This window comes from Callospermophilus lateralis, chromosome 3 (genome assembly GCF_048772815.1).
Source record: "Callospermophilus lateralis isolate mCalLat2 chromosome 3, mCalLat2.hap1, whole genome shotgun sequence".
NCBI classification, from domain to species: domain Eukaryota; kingdom Metazoa; phylum Chordata; class Mammalia; order Rodentia; family Sciuridae; genus Callospermophilus; species Callospermophilus lateralis.
The window spans coordinates 146,755,265-146,775,519 of record NC_135307.1 but is presented as its reverse complement, the minus strand read 5'-3'; the positions used below and the strand labels follow the sequence as shown (position 1 = coordinate 146,775,519).

The following is a 20,255-nucleotide window of genomic DNA, read 5'->3' as shown; positions in this document are numbered from 1 at the left end:
GCTTTAAAAAACAATCAGTCCAGTCTAGGGTTGTGGCTCAGTGGTAGAGTGCTCACCTAGCATGCATGAGGCACTGGGTTCGATCCTCAGCACCACATTAAAATAAAATATTAAAAATAAATATTAAAAACAAACAGACAATCAGTCCCTAAGGGAATATACTAAAAGCAAAGTGTCTTTTCCGTTTCTGGGCCCAGCCTCGTTTCCAGCTCCCTCCCCAGAGGTGGCCCTGCTGCTGGTGCTGGGATTCTTTCTTCTCCCTCTCTCCCTCCACATGGGGAACACCATGCATCCTGAGTGTGGAGCAGACCCTTCTGTTTGTTTTACCAAAACTAGATCTAAAAATAAGAACCTAATCTCAGTGAGTAGGCCTTTGTTGGGTGTATTTGAAAATACCCTCCAGGGCTGAAATAAATTTCAACTCCAATTATAGCCCACAGAGCCCGTGGCCTCTGTCCTTGTGTCGTTACACTCCCCCCTTAATCACCGTTCATCACTCAGTGGTTAAAAAGCCCAGATTCCTTTGTGGTTTTGAAATGCAGCTTTAATTTGATCCTGAGGATTTGAGGACGGATGAAGACTCATCTCCATGACTGTTTTCTGTGCCTGCAACTGCATGAGTCACCTCCTATGTTACCATTATCAAATGTGCGATCCGGGTTAGGAAGCATGTTAGAGAAATGGGCCACCATGCATGTAAAAGAACTACGCCTATTGGAAGCTCATGTACTAAGAAATGGTCTGCTTGGGAATGTTTTTTCAAGTCGAAGGACCTTGCCTACATCCTCTGATGCTGGCCAGGTCAGGAGAGGTTCAGGCAGTATAGGCTCTGATTCAGGGCAGTGTCTTAGTCTGCTTTCCGTTGCTATAACAAAACACCTAAGACTGAGTAATTTATAATGAACAGAGGTTTATTTATTAAGCCCCTGGTTCTAGAGGCTGGGAAGTCCAAGAGCATGTGCTGACTCTGGGAAGGACCTTCTTGCTGCATCATAACATGTCAAAAGACATCACATAATGAAACAGAGCAAGCATGATGGCTCAAATATCTCTTCTTTTTCTTTTTTATTTTATTTTTTATTTTTATTTATTTCTTTTTAATTATATTTAAAGTAGAGTCTGGGCTGGGGATGTGGCTCAAGCGGTAGCGCGCCCGTCTGGCATGCGTGTGGCCCGGGTTCGATCCTCAGCACCACATACAAACAAAGATGTTGTGTCCGCTGATAAATAAAAAATAAATAAATATTAAAAAGTTCTCTTTCTCCCTCTCTCACTCTCTCTTTAAAAAAAAAAAAAAATAAATAAAGTAGAGTCTATTTTTATGCAAACATGGAATATATCTTCTTCTTCCTATAAATATCATTATGGGATCCTATCCTCATGAGATAAGCTAATCTCAATTACCTCCCAGAGGCCCCACCTCCAAGTTACTGTTAATATGAATTTGGGGCTTAAGTTTCCAACACTGGAATTTTGGGGGGCTATTTAAATGATAACTGGCAGTTTAGGGGCTGGAAGCTTTGGAATCTGGTACCTTAGTCACCTAGGGCAATAGTTAAAACAGTGCTTCTAATGTGCCACATGGTGTAACTAGATCAAAGTCTACTGAGCTTGGACTGGTGAGCTATAGGACCAGTTCTGGCCGTTGCTTCAGCCCACCTACCTAGGACTCTATGGTTTGCGCCCACAGGCCTGTGGAATGTTGATGAGCCGGAGTCCTCTGATTTGGATTTAAAGAGTCTAAGAGATTCCCAGAATTGGAGCAAAAGATAAAGTTGATTGTGGCAGAGCTGCCCACGTTGCAAAAACTGTCTGTAGGCAGTTCTCCGCCTGCCATGGAGCAGAGATGGGAGTCTTTGAGATGAGCAGAGTGAGTGACAGTAAAAACACCATACATATCAAAGAATCATCATGATACGTTTTCTTGCCTAAAGCATCCTGATTGGCAAGAAACCTCAGGACTGAAAAGGAGATGAAAGCTAGCGATGTTCCCAGCTGACACGGATAAGCAGCTGGCAAAAGCATTGATCATAGCTGGTCACGGTGAGGATTCATCAAGGTCATTCATGGTGGGTACGAGAGCATCTTGTCTGGAGCTAATTCAGTTATAAATAGACTCTGAGAGCCCAGGCAGCAGAGTCCTGTTGGCATGAGCAGTGTGTCCTTGGGCAGATCACTCTGGCCCCTCAGGTAAGAATGATGGTAAGGACCTTCTTAACATAGAGGCCCTGCCTGAATGCAGGGGACACTATCACAAGAAAAGGAGACCTAAACCAGCCACATGTGGCTGAGCCTGCCCACAAGTACATGTCACACATCTGTCATGTGTTTTATGACATCAGCAGTTCACCTGGAAATCACAGGCCAGATTTCCCACTTCTCTTTATAGCTGAGCCAACCTCATCACACGAGCTGCCATTTCCACATGGAGGCTATAAGCAGAGCAGTGTCCGCACCACTCCCATCACAGACTGGCTGCCTCCCCAGGCCTGTCTACCGAGAATTCCCCAGCAGAGCCTGGCATATGTATCATTCATCCTCCTCTTTGCAAGCATGTTCCCCCTACACTCAACCTCTGTAGACTTTTGAGTTTGTACCAGCAATACTATCCCTAATACTGCCCTGGGCTGGCTGTGGAGGAAAGCACAAGACCAAGTCTTCTGTGCTCTAGAGTTGAAGTTCCAAGTTGCAGGGCCCCTCAATACAATCTAGTGATCACAATTGGAGGTTATGAGACAAAGCTCCCAGCCAGCCTGACACCCAGGTTACCACTGAACATCTCAAGGGGGACAAGTTGCTATCGCCATTTGTAGGGGAGGCAGCATCAAGAGAATCTGCTGTGAGACCAGAGGAGCCAAAGACACTCTCCAGGAGGGTGGAGAGTATAATTCAAAAACACCATTACCCCTACCAACACCCCACCCCCACCACCAGCAAAGACAGAAGCATAGGGCAGCTCAATAGCACAAGAGTCCAGGAGTGCTGGCTTGCAGCAGTGGCACATACAGAGAGAGCAGTATGTGGCCTGGTGGTAGAGGTACACCTGATTAGTAGGTGAGCAGGCAGTGAAAGCCATAGGCCACAGCGATGGAGGCCTGTGCACAGGTAAAGGAGCACACAGGTGTATCAAGAGCTTCCTGGAAATAACTCGGTGGGTCTGTTGCCTTCCAGGGAAGTTGAAAGAGTGGAGCCTCATTTTATATGGCACAGCGGAGCACCCCTACCATACCTTCAGTTCCCATCAGTCCCGCTCGCGGATGCTGGAGCTCTCAACCCCACAGTTGGAGCCACCCAAGGCGGCTAAGTGGCTGTCCCAGGCTGAGGGGCTCGAGGATGAAGAAGATTACACAGGTAATGAGTCAGAAACAAGAGGACATGGGTAGCTTCCTCGAGTTTGGCTTCCTTCTGTAACTCTCTAAGGTGGGGCTGTTCCTGGCAAAAGGCAGGGTTGTGGTTGCAGGTCCTCTCTTGCCCAGAAGTCATAATGATGACAGTCATTTGCACTCACACAGCTCCTCCCATCCAAGTCTCTCCTAATGTTTTACAGACCAGTAAGTATGCTTCAGATCAGTAAGTATTCTCTGACCTTCCCAGGCTGGGACACTGAGCCCCTCTATGCCCCACCAGAACTGGGATGTGCCTCTGATTGACCAGCTGCCCCCAGGGACACTTCCATTTCCTCAGAGGTCCCCATCACATGGCTCAGCCTCCTGACACCCTCAAGTCCACGCACTTTCAGTGGCCAGAATGTGGGAAGGAAGCAGTTACTATCAAGGCCTCAAGAAGGTTAGCTTCTGGGAGCATAACCAGGAAAGGAGCTGAAGGTAGACATTCCGCCATCCTTGAGGGTAGGATTAGAGGCCCAGAGAAGGGAGTCATCAGTAGAAACTGATACTACAGAAGCATCCTTAAGAACTCACAGAACTGGGCTGGGGATGTGGCTCAAGCAGTAGCGCGCTTGGCTGGTGTGCGTGCGGCCCGAGTTCGATCCTCAGCACCACATACAAACAAAGATGTTGTGTCCGCCGAGAACTAAAAAATAAATATTTAAAAAAAAAAAAAAAAGAACTCACAGAACTTAAGATGCCTGTGCAGATCCTTTCTCTCTAGCCATCTTTTGCTAAGATGGCCCTTGGCTCTGAGCCACCAGCTCATTTTCAAGGTAGCCAAGAGCCACAGTCCCCCTAACAGGGCTTTGGACATCTCCTGATACTGTTCTAGATACAGGTTTTTTAATGCATTAGGTCAAAAGTGGTTCCTTCCCCTTGAGCCACCCATCTCATGGTGATTTGTGTGACACCAGGTGTTTCTGGCTGGGCATATTTTTCTTAGCTAAATATTCTGGCTATTTGATAAATGACGGGTGATATCACAGAATACGGATGATTTGAATTATCCAATATCCTCTGAAAAAATAATAACAAAATGGAGAATTCTACCAATACAAATCAAGCATAAATTATAGTTGATTCCATTTTAAATTTCTTTCACCATTTCTTTAAAACAGAGCATTGAATTATGTATGGACTAATCTGCTCTGTTTCCCCCTGTGATTTATAAACAGTGGCAAGATTCAGTAATTATTAATAAAGAACTGATTTTTTTTTTCCTTAAAATCTGCTGCTGACTCCCAGCCTCATACACTGGAACCTCAACTGTCAGGCTGTTCTCAGTCTGCATCACTGAGCATGGCCTGAATGGACAGAGGGGTTTCCATGGGAGTGAGATGCTTTCCTGGCTCTCAGAGAGGCTCCCTGTGATCTCAGGGGCAAATGGAAGGGTGGACCAGCACTAGCAGAAAGAGCATGCCCAGAAACCAGGACAGAGGGAATAAGAACCAGAGGGTGCCATGATGTGAGGGACAAAGGAGAAGGAGGGGGGACAACAAATTTAGAGTCCAAGGCAAGGTCACGGGGGATGTGGAATGGAACTTCCAGAATGTGGGGAGCTGACCATGGGCAAACATTGCATTGAGGGTGTTGGGCCCAGGCTGGCAGAGGTTTCATCTGGACCCTGTGGACAGAAGGGCAGGGGAAATCTGACAGAGCAGTGGTACCAGGAGCCAACCGCAGGGAGGACCAACTTTCCCCAGGATGAGAAATAGAGGATATGAACAAGGGATGGAGAGGGAAGTCTAGAGACTGCAAGGACCTCCAAATAGTCGCAGGCAACATGATCCACTAAAAGGGAGCAGGACTTTACAGGGGGTGTTGGACATAGCATTAGCCCATCTTCTGTTGCTATAACAAAATACCCAAAGCCAAGTACTTATGAAGAAAATAGATTCATTTAATTCACAGTTTAGAAGGTTGGCAATCCAAGATTAGGAAGGTATATCAGTCTGACCTCTGGGGAGGGCCTCATGGCTACATCACAAGATGGCAGAGAGGTGTGTGGAGTGGCCTCACTTTATAACAACTTGCTCTTGCTAAAACTAACAGGCCCAGGAAGTTAGCATTCATCCCTTCCAAGAGCAGCACCTCTAATGACCTTGTCCTAGGACCTACTGCTTAAAGGTTCCACCACCTCAACACTGTCCTACTGAGGACCAAGCTTCCAGTTCATGAACCTTCAGGAGACATATTCAGAGCATCTTACCAGACCAGAACCTGGCCAGAGCCAGGCAGAAAAGCTGCCCTGCAAAGGGAGCCCTCATGAGGTGGACCAGGTGGCCACCAGACACTCTCAGCCCACATCGCTCCCTGGGAATGGGGCAGAAACAACAACCAGAGTCATTCTCCAGGCTGAGGCAAGTGGAAGGCTAAGGCAATGGTGAATTCTGGAGTTCCTAAGATAAAGGAGGGTGTGGACAGTGACTCAGCGTGGTGGTGGGGGTCTGGGGACCAGAGGGCCTGGCAGGAAGAAGTAGAGCAGCTACAATGGACAGAGTGAGACACAGGAAAGACATCAGCGGTACTGAGGGTGGCCAACTTTGCAGTGAGGACCAGCCTTCTGGACAGAGCCACCTGGTGGCCACAGTAGAGATAGAGGCCACCACCAAGACACTTGATTAAAGAACAGGCTCTGGGCTAGCCCCACCCCAAGAGCTGGAATTCAGTAGGTCTGAGGAGCTAGGAAGTCTTCACCTGTAGCCAGCACACATGTGATTCCAGGTGGTGTGGCCTAGGCAGCCAGCAGATGCTGAGACAAGCAAGGACATGGTAAGACACAGGGAGGGGTTCAGGTTCCTACCAGAGAATGGCAGAGAGGCCAGGACAGAACTATTGTGGGAACAGAGGAAAGCCTGGGCTTCAGGAAAGAAGCAAGTATTGAGCTTTCTTGGAAGGAAGATGAATGGGTGGAGGACAGCTCAGGACATCCACAGAGGACCATGAGGGGAGTCAAGAGAGCATGTCCTCTTGTCTAGAAAACAGACAAGGTTCCAGGACAGCTGACAGGTACACAGCAGTTGGTTCACAATGTGCATGGTGTGTACACGTAGGGATTGTATGGGGTCATAGGCTCAGTATAGATGATACCAGGGGCTCAAGAGCATTAAATAACTCACTTAGGTCACCTAGCAGTCAAGAACGAGGCCAGACACAATGAGAGCCGTCTGTTATTCTCATTGGCACGTCTTTACCAACCAGCTTGACTTTTGCATCCTGCTCCAAGTCTGACAGTGTTAACGGAGGTAACTTTCCCTGGGTGCCCTTTTTTGGATAGGGTGAAGGGCAAAATAGGTGCCAGTATCTTCTGAAATCCACTGTTCCTCCAGCACAGTCTGCACACTAATGACAAAGTCCATTGAGAACTCCCAAGCTGCTAACACTTGTTTTATTTGTATTTTTTAAATTCTGGATTTGCTCCACAAAATTTCTAAGATAGAATTTTTAGTTAGCCTGTGTCAGTTAACTCCGTATGCAGGTGGGGTCAGCTGTTAGAAAGCCTGTTCTGCACATTAATCGAGCATGCCTTTTACTGGGAGCCTCTGCTAGGAGTGGTAGAAAGTGACCCAGGAAGACTGTGGGTCTTGGAGGAACTTTCACTAATGAAGGGAAGAGGAAATGCAGGCATAAATATAAATTGCAACACAAAGAACCCAAGCTCACCCAAAGAATGAGTAATGGCTGTACCAGAACATTCTTAGAAGTGAAGGAGTGATTGGGACAAGATGACCAGCCAGGTTTCATTTACAGTGTTTCATGGAAGAGATGAATCTGGATATTTGGCTTTTTAAACAGTCCCAACAAAGAGTCCCATGTGGGGAGGTTTGTTTACAGATATTTATCTAAGTATCCGCAGCCCTTGGATGGGCAGTTTCTCCTCTTGACCTTTCCAGCTGGGGCTGGATGTTGCCGGAGACCTTGATGCTGTCTCAGAATTCTGCTGCCCTGCCTTGCCAGGGGTTGGTTCCCCTCTGGATTGTCATGAAACTTTCCACTACAGAGAGGCTGGCTCCAAGGAGGACTCTGGGGGTGATATCTACATCCCATGTACCAGCAGCTATGAACACCAGTCCAGGCCCTCCCCTCAGGCTGTTCCTCTCCCAGAACATCCTGGAACCTTGTGTATACAGGTGGTGGGGATATTGGCACTTCTCCTGTTTCTGTCCAGTCTTCTTTCATCCATACTCTAACCCCTCAGCCTTTCAGCAAATATTTACTGAGCACCTGCTCTGTGCCAAATGCCATTCTTTTTTTTTTTTTTTGAAATATTTATTTTTTTTTTTAAGTGTAAATGGACACAACACAATGCCTTTATTTTTATGTGGTGCTGAGGATCAAACCCGGGTCCCGCCCATGCGAGGCAAGCGCTCTACCGCTGAGCCACAATCCCAGCCATCCAGATGCCATTCTAAGCACTGAAAATGAGTAGGCTAGACCAGATCCTGCCTGTGTGGTGCTACCATCTCCAGTGCCTGGAGGAAGAGAAGATTGGTCTGTCACCCCCTCTTCCCAACACACACACCCAGCTCCCTTAAGATGGAAGGAATTCCTGCAATCCCAGCCTCTTGGAAGGCTGAGGAAGGAGGTTCACAAGTTCAAGGACAGCCTGGGCAAATTAGCAAGACCCTGTCTCAAAATTTAAAAAAAAAAAAATTTTTTTTGTTAGAGGACTGGTGTGTAGCTCAGTGTTAGAACACTTGCTTGGCGTACATGAGGCACTGTTCAATCCCCAGTAAAAAAAAGAAAAAGAAAAAAAGGTATGATGGAACAAAGCATTCTGAGACTACCCCCACAATTGACACCCCCCCCCCACCGGACACAGCGCACAGAAATCCAAATCAGATGAGAATCGACTTCAAAATAGTAAAATAGTCCAGAGGTGGAGGGGAAGGTGTGGTTCAGTGATAAACTTTGGAAATGACAGACTTATCTAGAACACCGGACTAGCCAGCCAGGACCAGAAGAGACAGCAGTCCAGAGCGTTCTGGAGATGACCGCAGCTCTGAAAGGAGTGCGCAGTGGGAACACAGGCAGGCGGAGACCCACAATGAAAACTTGGGAAATATCAACAACGGTGAACCTCCAGGAGGGTAGCAAAATAACCCGCGTCTGACTTTGGGAAGGCCAGAGACTCTTGAAGAAGGAATGAAGAGAGCTTTGTATGCCTCAGCAAAGACCCATTGTGAGCCGCTGAGAATGAGGACTTTTGTCTTACCCTCCTGTTTCCCAGTGAAATGCGGGTGGCCCGCAAATTAACTCTTCTTTACTTCTGAACTCACTCCCCACCCCTTCCAACAACTCAAACCTTGCAGAAGGTTTTTTCCCTTCCAGAGACTCAGGAGCCTTCATAATGCCTCACTCAGTCCCTCCCTGGGTCCCCTCTCAGCTATCCAGGAGGTTTCCCTGAGCAGTTTCCCCATAGAAGGGATGGGGTTGGTGGGTAAGTCTGGAATCCCAGCACAGACTGGCTCCCACGGCTGTCACTTATGCAGAACAGGAGGGAGAGGAAACCTACAAACATGCCCACCCCCAGCCTGAAAGGGTAGATGTTGAAAGCCAGCTCATCCCTGACTCTTACCAGGAAGAGACCCAGAACAAGGAGTTTGCTGGAATCTTTGAGCTTCCCTACATTTGTGTCACTTTTCCAACAACGTACAAGCTCAGGGTTAGAATTCAGGGACCTGGGAGGACTTAAGGGAAGACATTGGTGTTCCACTACTGAGGGCAAGAACCAGGGAGGCCAAAAAGAAGTCTGCAGGAAGAAGCCCACAGCAGCAGCACCCCACTCCCACCCCCACGTGCAGCCAGCTCCCACTCACCCAGTTTGACACGCTCAGGCTCTGGCTCTGTCCACCCTGACTCTTGAAGCACCAGCTATACCAGGTGGTCCAAACACGTAGAAATCCATCTTCATTCCCGCTGGAGCATGTACAGAATTCTCTCTGCACTCTTCCTCCTGCCTAATTCATGTTGCCTCAGCACCCTTGGTGGCAGCTTTCCTAACACCTAAAACACCCCCAAATTGCATTGCTGGGTCCTTCACAGTGGAAATCAGAGAGCTGTCTGGTCCCAACAAAATGACTGTGGTGTAAGTGAATGAACTTAATACAGGTGTTCCCTGCCTCTCTCTCCTCCATCCTCCTGCCTCTCACAATCCCTGACCTTGGCTCTCTCCCAGGGTTGACTGCGTTACTTGTTCTCATGGTATTGCTGTCTAGAGTGTTGGGCCCTCTGACACTAGATCCCTGGCTAGACCCAGCTCTGGCTGGGACCATATCCCATAGGGCCTTGTTGTCTGTCCATCCAGCCCTCACAGAACCACCACTTTAAAGGGAAATCCTCCCAACTTCATCAGGCTGCCACATGCTCTGTCGGGGACGCAGGGGACTGGATTGGATGGAGAAGGCATCTCTCTGGGTAAAGGAAATGTTTTTTCTTTAAGGTGTGTGCCATCCAGAGTGTGGGAACAAAGGCTGTAATGGTCCCAATGCAGACCAATGCTTGAACTGTGTCCATTTCAGCCTGGGGAACGCCAAGACCAGCAGGTAATGTGTTGGGGCCGCCATCGGCACATTCTGGAGCTCTGCTAAGGTGGCCCATTTCAAACTGTGTAACACCCCAACAAAGAAATCACATTGAAGTTAACTGCCTTTTAAAAACTGTTAATAATTTTCCATTCTAATCAAACGAGTAATATGTGTTTATTACAGAGAAATCTGAAACTGTGGCACTTTGGTGACCATGCTTATAAAGCTTTCTTCATCCATTTGTGAAACAAAAATGGATCATATGGAATATGCAAGTGTCCTAGGGGTACCGTAGATACGTGTAACTCAGGGGCGGCACTGTCAGCCACACAGGGCCAGATGGGACGCTGTGGCTCTTGGAAAACATGCTGCAGCCTCTGGCTAGTGTGGGGTTTTCCTGGCAGCTCCCTGGAAAGCCTGTGGGACTAAATGCTCCCGGAGGGAAGGAGCTGGCAGAGCTGATGTGGGAGCCCCAGGCATGTGGCCAGCTGTGTAGGCTCACGCTGGCCCTGCTGAGGTGAGCGTGCACACCTGCAGGTCCTTGCAGCCAGGACCTGAACTGCTGGCATCACCACCCTCCCACATTTCCCTGTCAGTCTTGCAGCTGCTCTGCTTTTTATTCCTTGGTTTCACAAACCTTCCTGAGCACCTGCCACATGCTGCTCAGGCCAGGCCTGGTAGGCCTAAATGACACTGGGAGCTTCCTAAAGGGCCTGGGTGCCAGATGTACCTGAAAGCTGCTGGTGCACACCCACAAAGTCCAGGCAGGGGCTCCCTGTGCAGGGTGGAGGTACAGGCCTGGCACTCTCAGTGTCTGCAGTTCCCAGTCCCAGGGCGATCCCAGTGCACTCAGCACAAAGGCAGTTGTTCTGGAGCTTTATTCAGTGCCCGAGAGACCTGCTTCCCAAAGTCACCTTTGGTAAGATTTTTGCAGAACCAAAAGTTCCAAAAGTCAAATACCAACATCATGGTGCCTGTGGGAAGCCACAGGTACCTCAGAACTTCCCACCAGGATGGCTTCCAAGAGAAAATAAGGCTCCTTACTCAAGTCCTCAAACTTCCATCTGTGTCCTTAGGAACCTCTCAAGGGTGCTCACCAAGACAGGACACTCCCTTATGACTTAATATTCCCCCTGGGGCCCTCATGTCCTCAAAGTCTTGCTGAGTCTGCAGGGGTCTCCAAGCTCTGGGATAGTATTTCCCCCATCCCTATGCAGGGGCCACACAGGGGTGGGAGGTTGATTCACAGGAGCTCTCACCTGTACCTGTTCCCACAGGAAGTGCGTGAGCTCCTGTCCCTTAGGCTACTTTGGGGACACAGCAGCAAGACGCTGTCGAAGATGCCACAAGGGGTGTGAGACCTGCTTGGGCAGGAACCCAACCCAGTGCCTGTCTTGCCGCCGCGGGTTCTATCATCACCAGGAAACGAACACCTGTGTGACCCTCTGTCCTGCTGGATTTTACGCTGATGAAAGTGAGTGGCATGTCTGAGGGCATGAGAAGGCCTGAGCCAGCTCCCTGTCGCTAGGCTGGCATCCCCTCCCGGGGAGGACTTCCCTGGCCTTGGCTTCCTTCTTGTACTCTGTGGTTCTCAGCAAGGACCTTTCACAGGAAAGGCAGGAGAGAACTCCATGAAATCAGAGTGCTCAGACCTGTCAGTTGGCAGCAGATCACCCACACACCTGGCAAGAGAAGTTCAAAGTGATGCTGCAAAGAATTTGGCAGACCATGCAATTCAAACGTGTGCAAGTCAGTGTCCACTACTGAGGGCGGGCAGATATGTGGCTCAGCCACAGCTCTCAGACACCAGGAGAGGATCCCCTGCTGTCTCTGTTATAATTTCTCCTCTTTCTTAGAGGAGACAGGTGTCCTGGACTGGGGCCAGAGCCTCAACTTGAATTGATGGAATTGAGGATCAACACTGGGGGAAAAAACCTCCTGGATAGAGCTGCTGAGCTGAAATTGGGATTTAGGTGTAGGCAAAAGGTTTACAGTCCTCTGAAAATGAAGAAGTACCTGAGGGGATAAGAATTGGGCTCAGAAGGGTCCGATTTTTGTGGGGGCTCTTTACAGGAAGTGAACACACCCCTAAAGGGTGGGCAGTATTTTCCTCATCTTGAAGCTGAGAAATGGTAAAAGACCCACAGCTAGTAATGACAGGTGGGACTTGAACTTGGAGCAGCCCCTCCAGGTATCCTGTGTTTAGAAGGTGGGTAGAATGGGCAGTGTTATAATGCACCTTACCCTAAAAGAGACAACAGAGGGTTTGGGTTAAATTGATGGAGATAATGCTCAAACAAGTGAAAGAGGTTATTGTTTTGATATTCAGGATGTTTTGGTAGCAGGCCTTCCTGCAGGGCTCCTCTCTGGGCCCCTACTGTGCAGGATCCAGCCTGTCATGCCATCACTGTTACTCCTGGGGAGAAGAAGCCAGGAAATCTGTAACGACATATAAAGCTACCAAATAACCAGACATTCTTCAGAGGGGAAACAGTCATAAGACACATTTCACAGCCTTTGCGAACACCTGCCCTGGGCTGCCAGCCAGACCTGTTTTCAGGCTCCCTCATACTACCCCCTTCCCAGGGCCAGAATCAGCCATCCCCTCATTCACTTCAGTCCTCGCTGAGCACCTGCCATGTGCATGTGATGCCACCCGTGGCTCCAAGGAGGCTGCACTGAGGTGGAGCAAGCAGCCCTCTGCTTCCAGATTCGTAGCACTTAGTAGTGGCACAAGATAGTGTCTATGAGATGCCAACATGAGTGATTTATGTAAGTGAGGGTGGGAGTTGAAGTGACCCAAGACATGATGGCTTGTCATAGGTTCCTATCTCCCTCTGTATAGATGCTGAGTCTTCAGAAAAGACCCCTGTGAAAGCTCTAGGGTAGAAAGGTCTGAGGCATCCAGGCTCCCCCGCCCCATGAAGTTTATAAAGATTTGCACCTGATTAAACTCTACTCAGTCAGCCAGGAATTGACTTCCGTCCCTGTTGCAATAAGCAGAACCAAACCATGCTTCCTCTGAACAAAGAACCACCTCCAAAATATGGTAGTTATTTAAGGACTTTGACCTATCCCAGAAAAGAGTGTTAAGACACTCACCAGTGACACTCTCCACACCTGAGCACAGGGTCTCTACCTGGCCTCTGGGTGTTTCATTATTATTGGATCCTTTCTGGAGATAGACACTGGGGAAGAGCTGCCCTCCCGCACCTGCTGTGAAATGCTGGAGGCTCCTTTTCCAGATTTGATTTCCTCTAACCTACTCCTTCTGTTTTCCTCATCTTGCTGTTTTTCTCCAGGTCAGAAAAACTGCCTTAAATGCCATCCAAGCTGTAAAAAGTGTGTGGATGAACCTGAGAAATGTACTGTCTGTAAGGAAGGATTCAGGTAACCCTCCGCGCTTTAAAAACGTGAAGAATGACAACCTGTTGAAGCTGCATTTAGTTTCTGTCATTGATTCACCAAGTTTTTGCATCTTTTCTTGAAAGTTAAAATGTCAGAAGCCCGAAGCCTCTCAGAGTAAATATTCCCAGTCTCTGAAAATCATGTTAAGAACTGGTTGTTTAAGAGGGAAATGTGAAGACAGGTGTAATCTACATTTTTTGCAACATTTGGAGAGTTGATCAAAGTAACAGTGGGGCTGACCATAAAGTAGGGCTGACCACTGGAAGGTGAGTCTTTGAGGGAAGCTCACATCATTGCCTTCTTTGCACCAATAATTGTTCCTACTCCAGTTCCCCTCTAGGCCCAGCCCAGGGGTGGGCTGCCATAGCTCATGCATCCTTCCTCTTTTCCTTCATTGTCATTTCTCCCCCCACACACCCCATTTTCTGGCATCTTCATCCTAATAGGAGAAATTGCTCCCTGAGGATGCTCTGTAGATTCCCAGTCCTCCCTGCTCGGCCATGCTCAGCCCTGTGAAGTTCAGCACCCATTTCTTTAAAAACACAATGCAGAGGGGCTGGTATTGCAGCTCAGTGGTAGATTGCTTGCCTAACACATGTGAGGCACTGGGTGTGATCCTCACTACCACATTTAAAAAAATGAATTAAAGGTATTATGTTCATCCACTACATATATATGAGTTTCGAGCTTCTCTGAAAGCTTATCACTCACACACACACACACACACACACACACACACACACTCATCCTTCATTAAAGAAATGCAGAGTTCATGATTTCATGATTTTTTTTTATGTTTGGAATTGTTCGTTAGCCCATTTAATGCAACCAAATTACATTTAGGGCAATCAGATGTACATAACTATCTAGAAACTGTCTAGAAACTCAGAAAGCATTCTGTTGAAATTATGCTGTGGACACTTCTGTACTAGAGGGAGTATTAGCACTGTGGTCTGCATTGGAAAGAAAGAAGGGATGGGGTTGGAGAGATCAGTGCTTCTTTCCCATGAAGGGCACAAGAATCACCAAGGTTCATGTCTAAATGTGGATTTTGATATAGCTGCTCTGGGGGAAGCCTGAGACCTGTTTGGGCAGGAACCCAACACAGTGCCTGTCTACATTGGTGTCAGCCTATGCCATTCTTTTAGATGAGTACTGAGAAGAAGACAATGCCAAGAACCTGGGAGCCTGGGGAGAGGAGGGAAAACAAGACCCCTCCCCCAAAGTGACACGTCACACCTACGGTTATTTAAACTTATTGGTTGGACTAGGCAGGATTAGAAGTAAACGGGTGTTACCATCTCACTCCAGTAAGATTGGCAGCCATTAGGAAGTCAAACAGCAACAAGTGCTGGCGAGGATGTGGGGAAAAGGGTACTCTTGTACATTGCTGGTGGGACTGCAAATTGGTGCGGCCAATTTGGAAAGCAGTATGGAGATTTCTTGGAAAGCTCGGAATGGAACCACCATTTGATCCAGCTATTCCACTACTCGGTCTATTCCCTAAAGACCTAAAAAGAGCACACTATAGGGACACTGCTACATCCATGTTCATAGCAGCACAATTCACAATAGCAAGACTGTGGAACCAACCTAGATGCCCTTCAATAGACGAATGGATAAAAAAAATGTGGCATTTATACACAATGGAGTATTACTCTGCATTAAGAAATGACAAAATCACAGAATTTGGAGGGAAATGGATGGCATTAGAGCAGATTATGCTAAGTGAAGCTAGCCAATCCCTTAAAAACAAATGCCAAATGTCTTCTTTGATATAAGGAGAGTAACTAAGAACAGAGTAGGGAAGAAGAGCATGAGAAGAAGATTAACATTAAACAGGGATGAGAGGTGGGAGGGAAAGGGAGAGAGAAGGGAAATTGCATGTAAATGGAAGGAGACCCTCAGGGGTATACAAAATTACATACAAGAGGAAGTGAGGGGAAAGGAGGGAAAATATAAGGGGGAGAAATGAATTACAGTAGAGGGGGTAGAGAGAGAAGAGGGGAGGGGAGGAGGGAGGGGGGATAGTAGAGGATAGGAAAGGCAGCAGAATACAACAGACTCCAGAATGGCAATATGTAAATCAATGGTTGTGCAACTGAAGTGATTCTGCAATCTGTATATGGGGTAAAAATGGGAGCTCATATCCCACTTGAATCAAAGTGTGAAATATGATATATAAAGAACTATGTAATGTTTTGAACAACCTACAATAAAAATTAATTAAATAAATAAATAAATAAATAAAACATCAAAAAAAAAAAAAAAAGAAGTAAACCGGTGAACTGGTCCAGAAAGGAGACTCCCCAAAGGAAAAAGGCTAGAAGAGAAAGGAGACATTCCACTGGTGGCCATGACCAAGGGCCTAAGAGAGGCCAGCTGTGATGTCCTAGGCCCCACTGGCAGAATCCTTCTCCCCAAGCTGCTAACCGAGGGTGTCAAGGAGGAAAGGCTTTGTGGATGCAACTCCCTGGAACCCATTTCCCTGTGAAGTGCTGGGGGGTCCTAGAGAACCTATTTCTTTGTCGGGGGTCAGGGGGAAGCTAGGTACTAGGCTCAGGAATGGTGTTCTGGGAGAAAGTGTCCAGCAGAAAGCAGGAGCCGGGGTTCCAGCAGTGATAAGCTTTCAGAGAAGCTCGAAAACTCTGGAAACATCATCAGCCATAATCCACAGAAAGCTTCTTTTTATTGCCCAATATCCACTTAAGCTGTGACTTCAAATCATTGCTGTCACGTTGAAGCCGTGAGAGAGCAGCCGAGCTGCTGCCTCCTGGCCATCCATCTTTTTAGGGGGATAATCTCAGGGGAACGTCAGTTATTAAAGACATGATTTAACTGCCTCACGTAGCAGCCTTGGCCCCATGATGAGCAAGAGCCCTGGGTGGGCGTCTGCCACTGCTGTTACTGGAATAGAGAACCTACAGAACTTTCCACTAAACGGAGATGTAAAGAATCAGAATAATCAAAGTGTTTTTCCTACTCTCACGTACTCCGTTCAACACCCTTACCCTTGGTCACCAAAAAGTGTGGGTTTTTTCCCCACACACAAAAGAATTCTCCAGAGGACACCAACTGAGTGTCCTATAATCTATTTCAATTCTGACACTAGCTATCTGCAGGTAGGTCAGATCCCACAGGTTAAGGGCTCAGTTCCCAAGACTGCCCCCACTTCAGATGACAGTCACAAGTCCCAGGTTGTAGCCATACTTCTGTCCACCTAGCTATAAATTGGAGTTCCCCTGACCTCCTTGGGTTTGGTTAATTTGTTAAAGCAGCTCATGGGACTCTGGAAAACACTTTGCTTACATTTACTCATTTATTGTAAAGGATGTTACAAAGGAAATGTATGAACAGCCAGATGAAGAGATGCATAGGATGAGGTCTGAAAGGGGCAAGAGTGCAAGAGCTTCTATCCCGGTGGAGTTGGGGTGTGCCAGCCTCCAGCAGGTGTTCTCATTCACCAACCTAGAAGCTTCTTTTGAACTCTGTTGGAGTTTTTCTAGAGGCTTCAGTATGGGATCATGAGTTATTATCATTGACCACTGATAATTAATTCAACATTCAGCCCCTCTCCCTCCTCTGAGGTTGTGGTGGTGGGCTAAAAATCCCAGTCCTCTAATCATGTAGCTGGTTCACCTGGCAACCAGCCCCCATCCTGAGGCTACTTAGGAGCCCCCATCCACCTGTCGTCTCATTATCATGCACAAAAAATACTTATTATTTTATTGATTCCAAGGGTTTTAGGAGCTATGTAACAGGATGAAGACCAAATAAATATTTCTAATTATAAATCACAATATCATAGCAGGAGTCTCTAGATCTGACAGATGCAGCCCAGAGAGTTTGTTCAATAATGTTTTGTGACAAACCCATTTAAAATGCATGTATCAGACACAGTACAATCTCGGGAACTAAAGAAATCTTGGTGTGTGATATTTATGTACTTTGCTGTGTGCCAGACGCCAAACAGTTACATATATTTGCTTGGTGAGTCCTCCAAGCACGTTATACTGTAGGAACCAATTAACAGGAGGAAACGGAGGTGCAGAGAGGTTAGCTGGCCTGCCTGGGGTTACACGCCGGGAAGTGGTGGAGCCAGACCCAGTGTGGGTGGTCTAGCTCAGTTTGTGTCCCTGTCATGCCTGGCTGGGCTGCCTGGCTGGAGTGAGGGGAGGGCAGGCACTGATGGGGTGAAAGAGGAAGCAGGAGCCACATCAAGCAGACCTGCCAGGTCCCAGGAGGGGATCTTATTTCAAGTTCATGGTGAAGTCAGGAAGGTTTCAAGCCCAGAGAAGCAGGGGCAGATTCAGGGCTGAGGGTCAGCCTTGTGGCAGACACCCCCCTGATACACTGCAAATCTGACACTTCAAGGGGGACTCAGACCATGCAGCTGAGCCAGCATGCCACCAGTGGTAACCCCATACATTCCAGTTTTCCTTTGAGAATCAGCAGTGAAAGAGAAGCTGGCACAGGAAAGAGCCTGAGGCCTGGGCCTCCTGTGCCAGGACCAAGGCACAGCCTACCTCTAGCTAGCTTCAGGAGAGCTTTGCTAGCTTTCATTAGCTGGGAGCCTTCAGAGACACAAAGCCTTGTGCTTCAACAACTTTCATTTCCTCCTGTGAAAGATGTTTGAAGGCAAATTATAATTTCATTAGAATTTTGGAATAGATGTGGAAACCAGCCTCTTTTTCTTTCCAACAGCCTTGCACGGGGCAGCTGTCTTCCAGACTGTGAGCCAGGCACCTACTTTGATTCTGAGTTAATCAGATGTGGAGAATGCCATCACACCTGCCGAACCTGCGTGGGTGAGCTCAGGGCCTGCAGAGGCCTTAGTTTCCTTGGACAATTGCAGTCAGGGTTACTGAGAGGATTAGGCTAGCTACCTTGAAACCTAGAAAATCATGGGCATATGCATTTATTGGAGCATTTAAAAAACAAAGGCAAGAGACTGGGATGTAGCTCAGTGATAGAGCACTTGCCTAGCATGTGCAAAGCCCTAGAGAAAATTCCTAGCACTGCAAGAAAAAAAAAAAAAGACTATAAAAACAGGAAGGCAAAACAAAACAAAATAAAACACAAAGGCTCCCATGGATGAGAGGAGGTAAATGAAGAGTTATTGTTTAATGAATTTAGGAAGAAGGAAAAGTTCTAGAAAAGGATGGAAGTGATGGTTGCACAACAAATGTGAATGTACTTAATACCACTGAACTGAACATTTAAAATGATTAAGATGATGGTAAATTGTATGTTATGTACATTACTCCACAATTTTCAAGTTAGAAAACAAAAAGCAATAAAAAATGCAAAGGCCACTGAACAAGCAGCTTGGGTTTCCCAGCATTAGAAATTCAGCCAGGCCAATAATTATAGGTGCATATCTATAATCTCAGCAACTCAGGAGGCTGAGGCAGGAGGATCACAAGTTTCAGGTGAAGCCTCAGCAACTTATCAAGACTCTGAGAAACTTAGTAAAACCCTGTCTTAAAATAAAAGGTTTTTTTTTAAAAAAAAAAAAAAAAAAAAAAAAAAAAAGGACTGGGGATGTAACTCAGTAATAAAGTGTCCCTGGGTTCAATCCCAGGAAGGAGAGGAAAGGAAAGGAAAAGGAAGGGGAGCAGAAGGAAAGGGGAGATGAGAGGAAGGAAATATGAGGGGAGGGAGGGGGAAAGGAAAGGAAAAGAGAGAAAAGAAATGCAGCCAGGCAGTGGATGCTTTCAGGCAAGGGATAAAAATTACTGAACTGCTCATGAGCCATCTTGCCTTGGAGCTTGGCTTTTGCTGCATTATTGCACTAAAATTTAACACCATAAAGATTCAGAAGCCTCCTAGAGAAGCTGAAATGGATCCAGGTGGGAATAGGGACGGGGATGTTTCAAAACAAAACCTTAATTCTTTGTACCTGTGTTCACTTATTTTGAGCATTTTATTCAAAGAGGAAAAGACTACAATAAACAATTTTACGTGTATTGTAATTCCCCACAAAGATTATAGCACAGATGTCTCCAGGCACAGTTTTTATGCAGAATATCGTGGAGATTGCATTCATTTTATTGAGTTTAATTTTTCAGTAATCTGCACAAGTAACTTGAAGCACACCATGAGTTTGTGGGCTCAGATATATTTCAGATGAACTTTTCTCCTCTTGGTCCTTCCTCCTTCCCCCTGCACTTTGGTGTATTCTGAGAAATATAAAATATATAAACTCATAAGAAATATAAAATATATAAACTCATATAAGTGAGTTTTCATAGCCTAAAAATTTAAGAATTAGGTGTCTGCTAAATAAGTTGCCATGACACCATTCATCAAAAATGCTACAGGCTGGGGCAGCCCACCCTCCCCAGTGTGGCCAGCCTAGCCCTTTGCAGCTGCAACTGGGCTGTTTAAGAGTGGACATGCAAGAGTAACCAAGGATGTGGTCAGGACCAGCTTCCACAAGTGATGGTTGGGGCTGATCCTAAGCCACCTCCATACCCTCCTGGGACAACCCCAGAAGAAGCCAAGCTCAGCATCTGGAAGAGTTTCACCTGTGGTCAGCCCAGCAGCTTTTCTAGCATGTTGCCCTGTCATCTTTTCATCTGTCATCTTTATCTTTTTTATTTTTTTATTTCTTGACTCATTGTTTAGTCCAGGTCAATTAAGAAGCATCACTGGTGATGCTTATTTAAACGTCAGAGTCCCTTGATTCGTAACATTCAGGTGTGTAGTTTATAACACTTTTGATTCAATAATTCAATTCACATCTCTTTCTCCATGTCCCCAGACCTCTTGATGAGCTACATTGAACCACTTGTAGGTTTCTCATCTCAATCCTTTGTCTTCTCTATCACTTCAGGCACTTAATTCAATAGTATGCAAGTCTAAAGCTCTTGGGAGCTAGGATTCTCCATACTTCCCCATTTTTCCTCTGCCTTAGTTCTTTTTTCTT

At 46.8% G+C, this 20,255-nt stretch overlaps 1 protein-coding gene across 2 annotated transcripts in view; it reads left to right on the top strand.

The window, feature by feature from the left end:
- Positions 1 to 20,255, top strand: part of Pcsk6 (proprotein convertase subtilisin/kexin type 6) — a 186,454-nt gene that overhangs the window by 154,670 nt on the left and 11,529 nt on the right. Inside the window, exons 14-19 of one of the 2 annotated variants that reach the window (XM_076848858.2) lie at positions 3,172 to 3,351; positions 3,513 to 3,551; positions 9,832 to 9,934; positions 11,194 to 11,390; positions 13,219 to 13,306; positions 18,029 to 18,132. In XM_076848858.2, coding sequence (XP_076704973.2) covers positions 3,172 to 3,351; positions 3,513 to 3,551; positions 9,832 to 9,934; positions 11,194 to 11,390; positions 13,219 to 13,306; positions 18,029 to 18,132 — 711 coding nt within the window. The remainder of the gene's footprint in view (positions 1 to 3,171; positions 3,352 to 3,512; positions 3,552 to 9,831; positions 9,935 to 11,193; positions 11,391 to 13,218; positions 13,307 to 18,028; positions 18,133 to 20,255) is intronic. The other variant, XM_076848857.2, reaches the window with a different exon arrangement.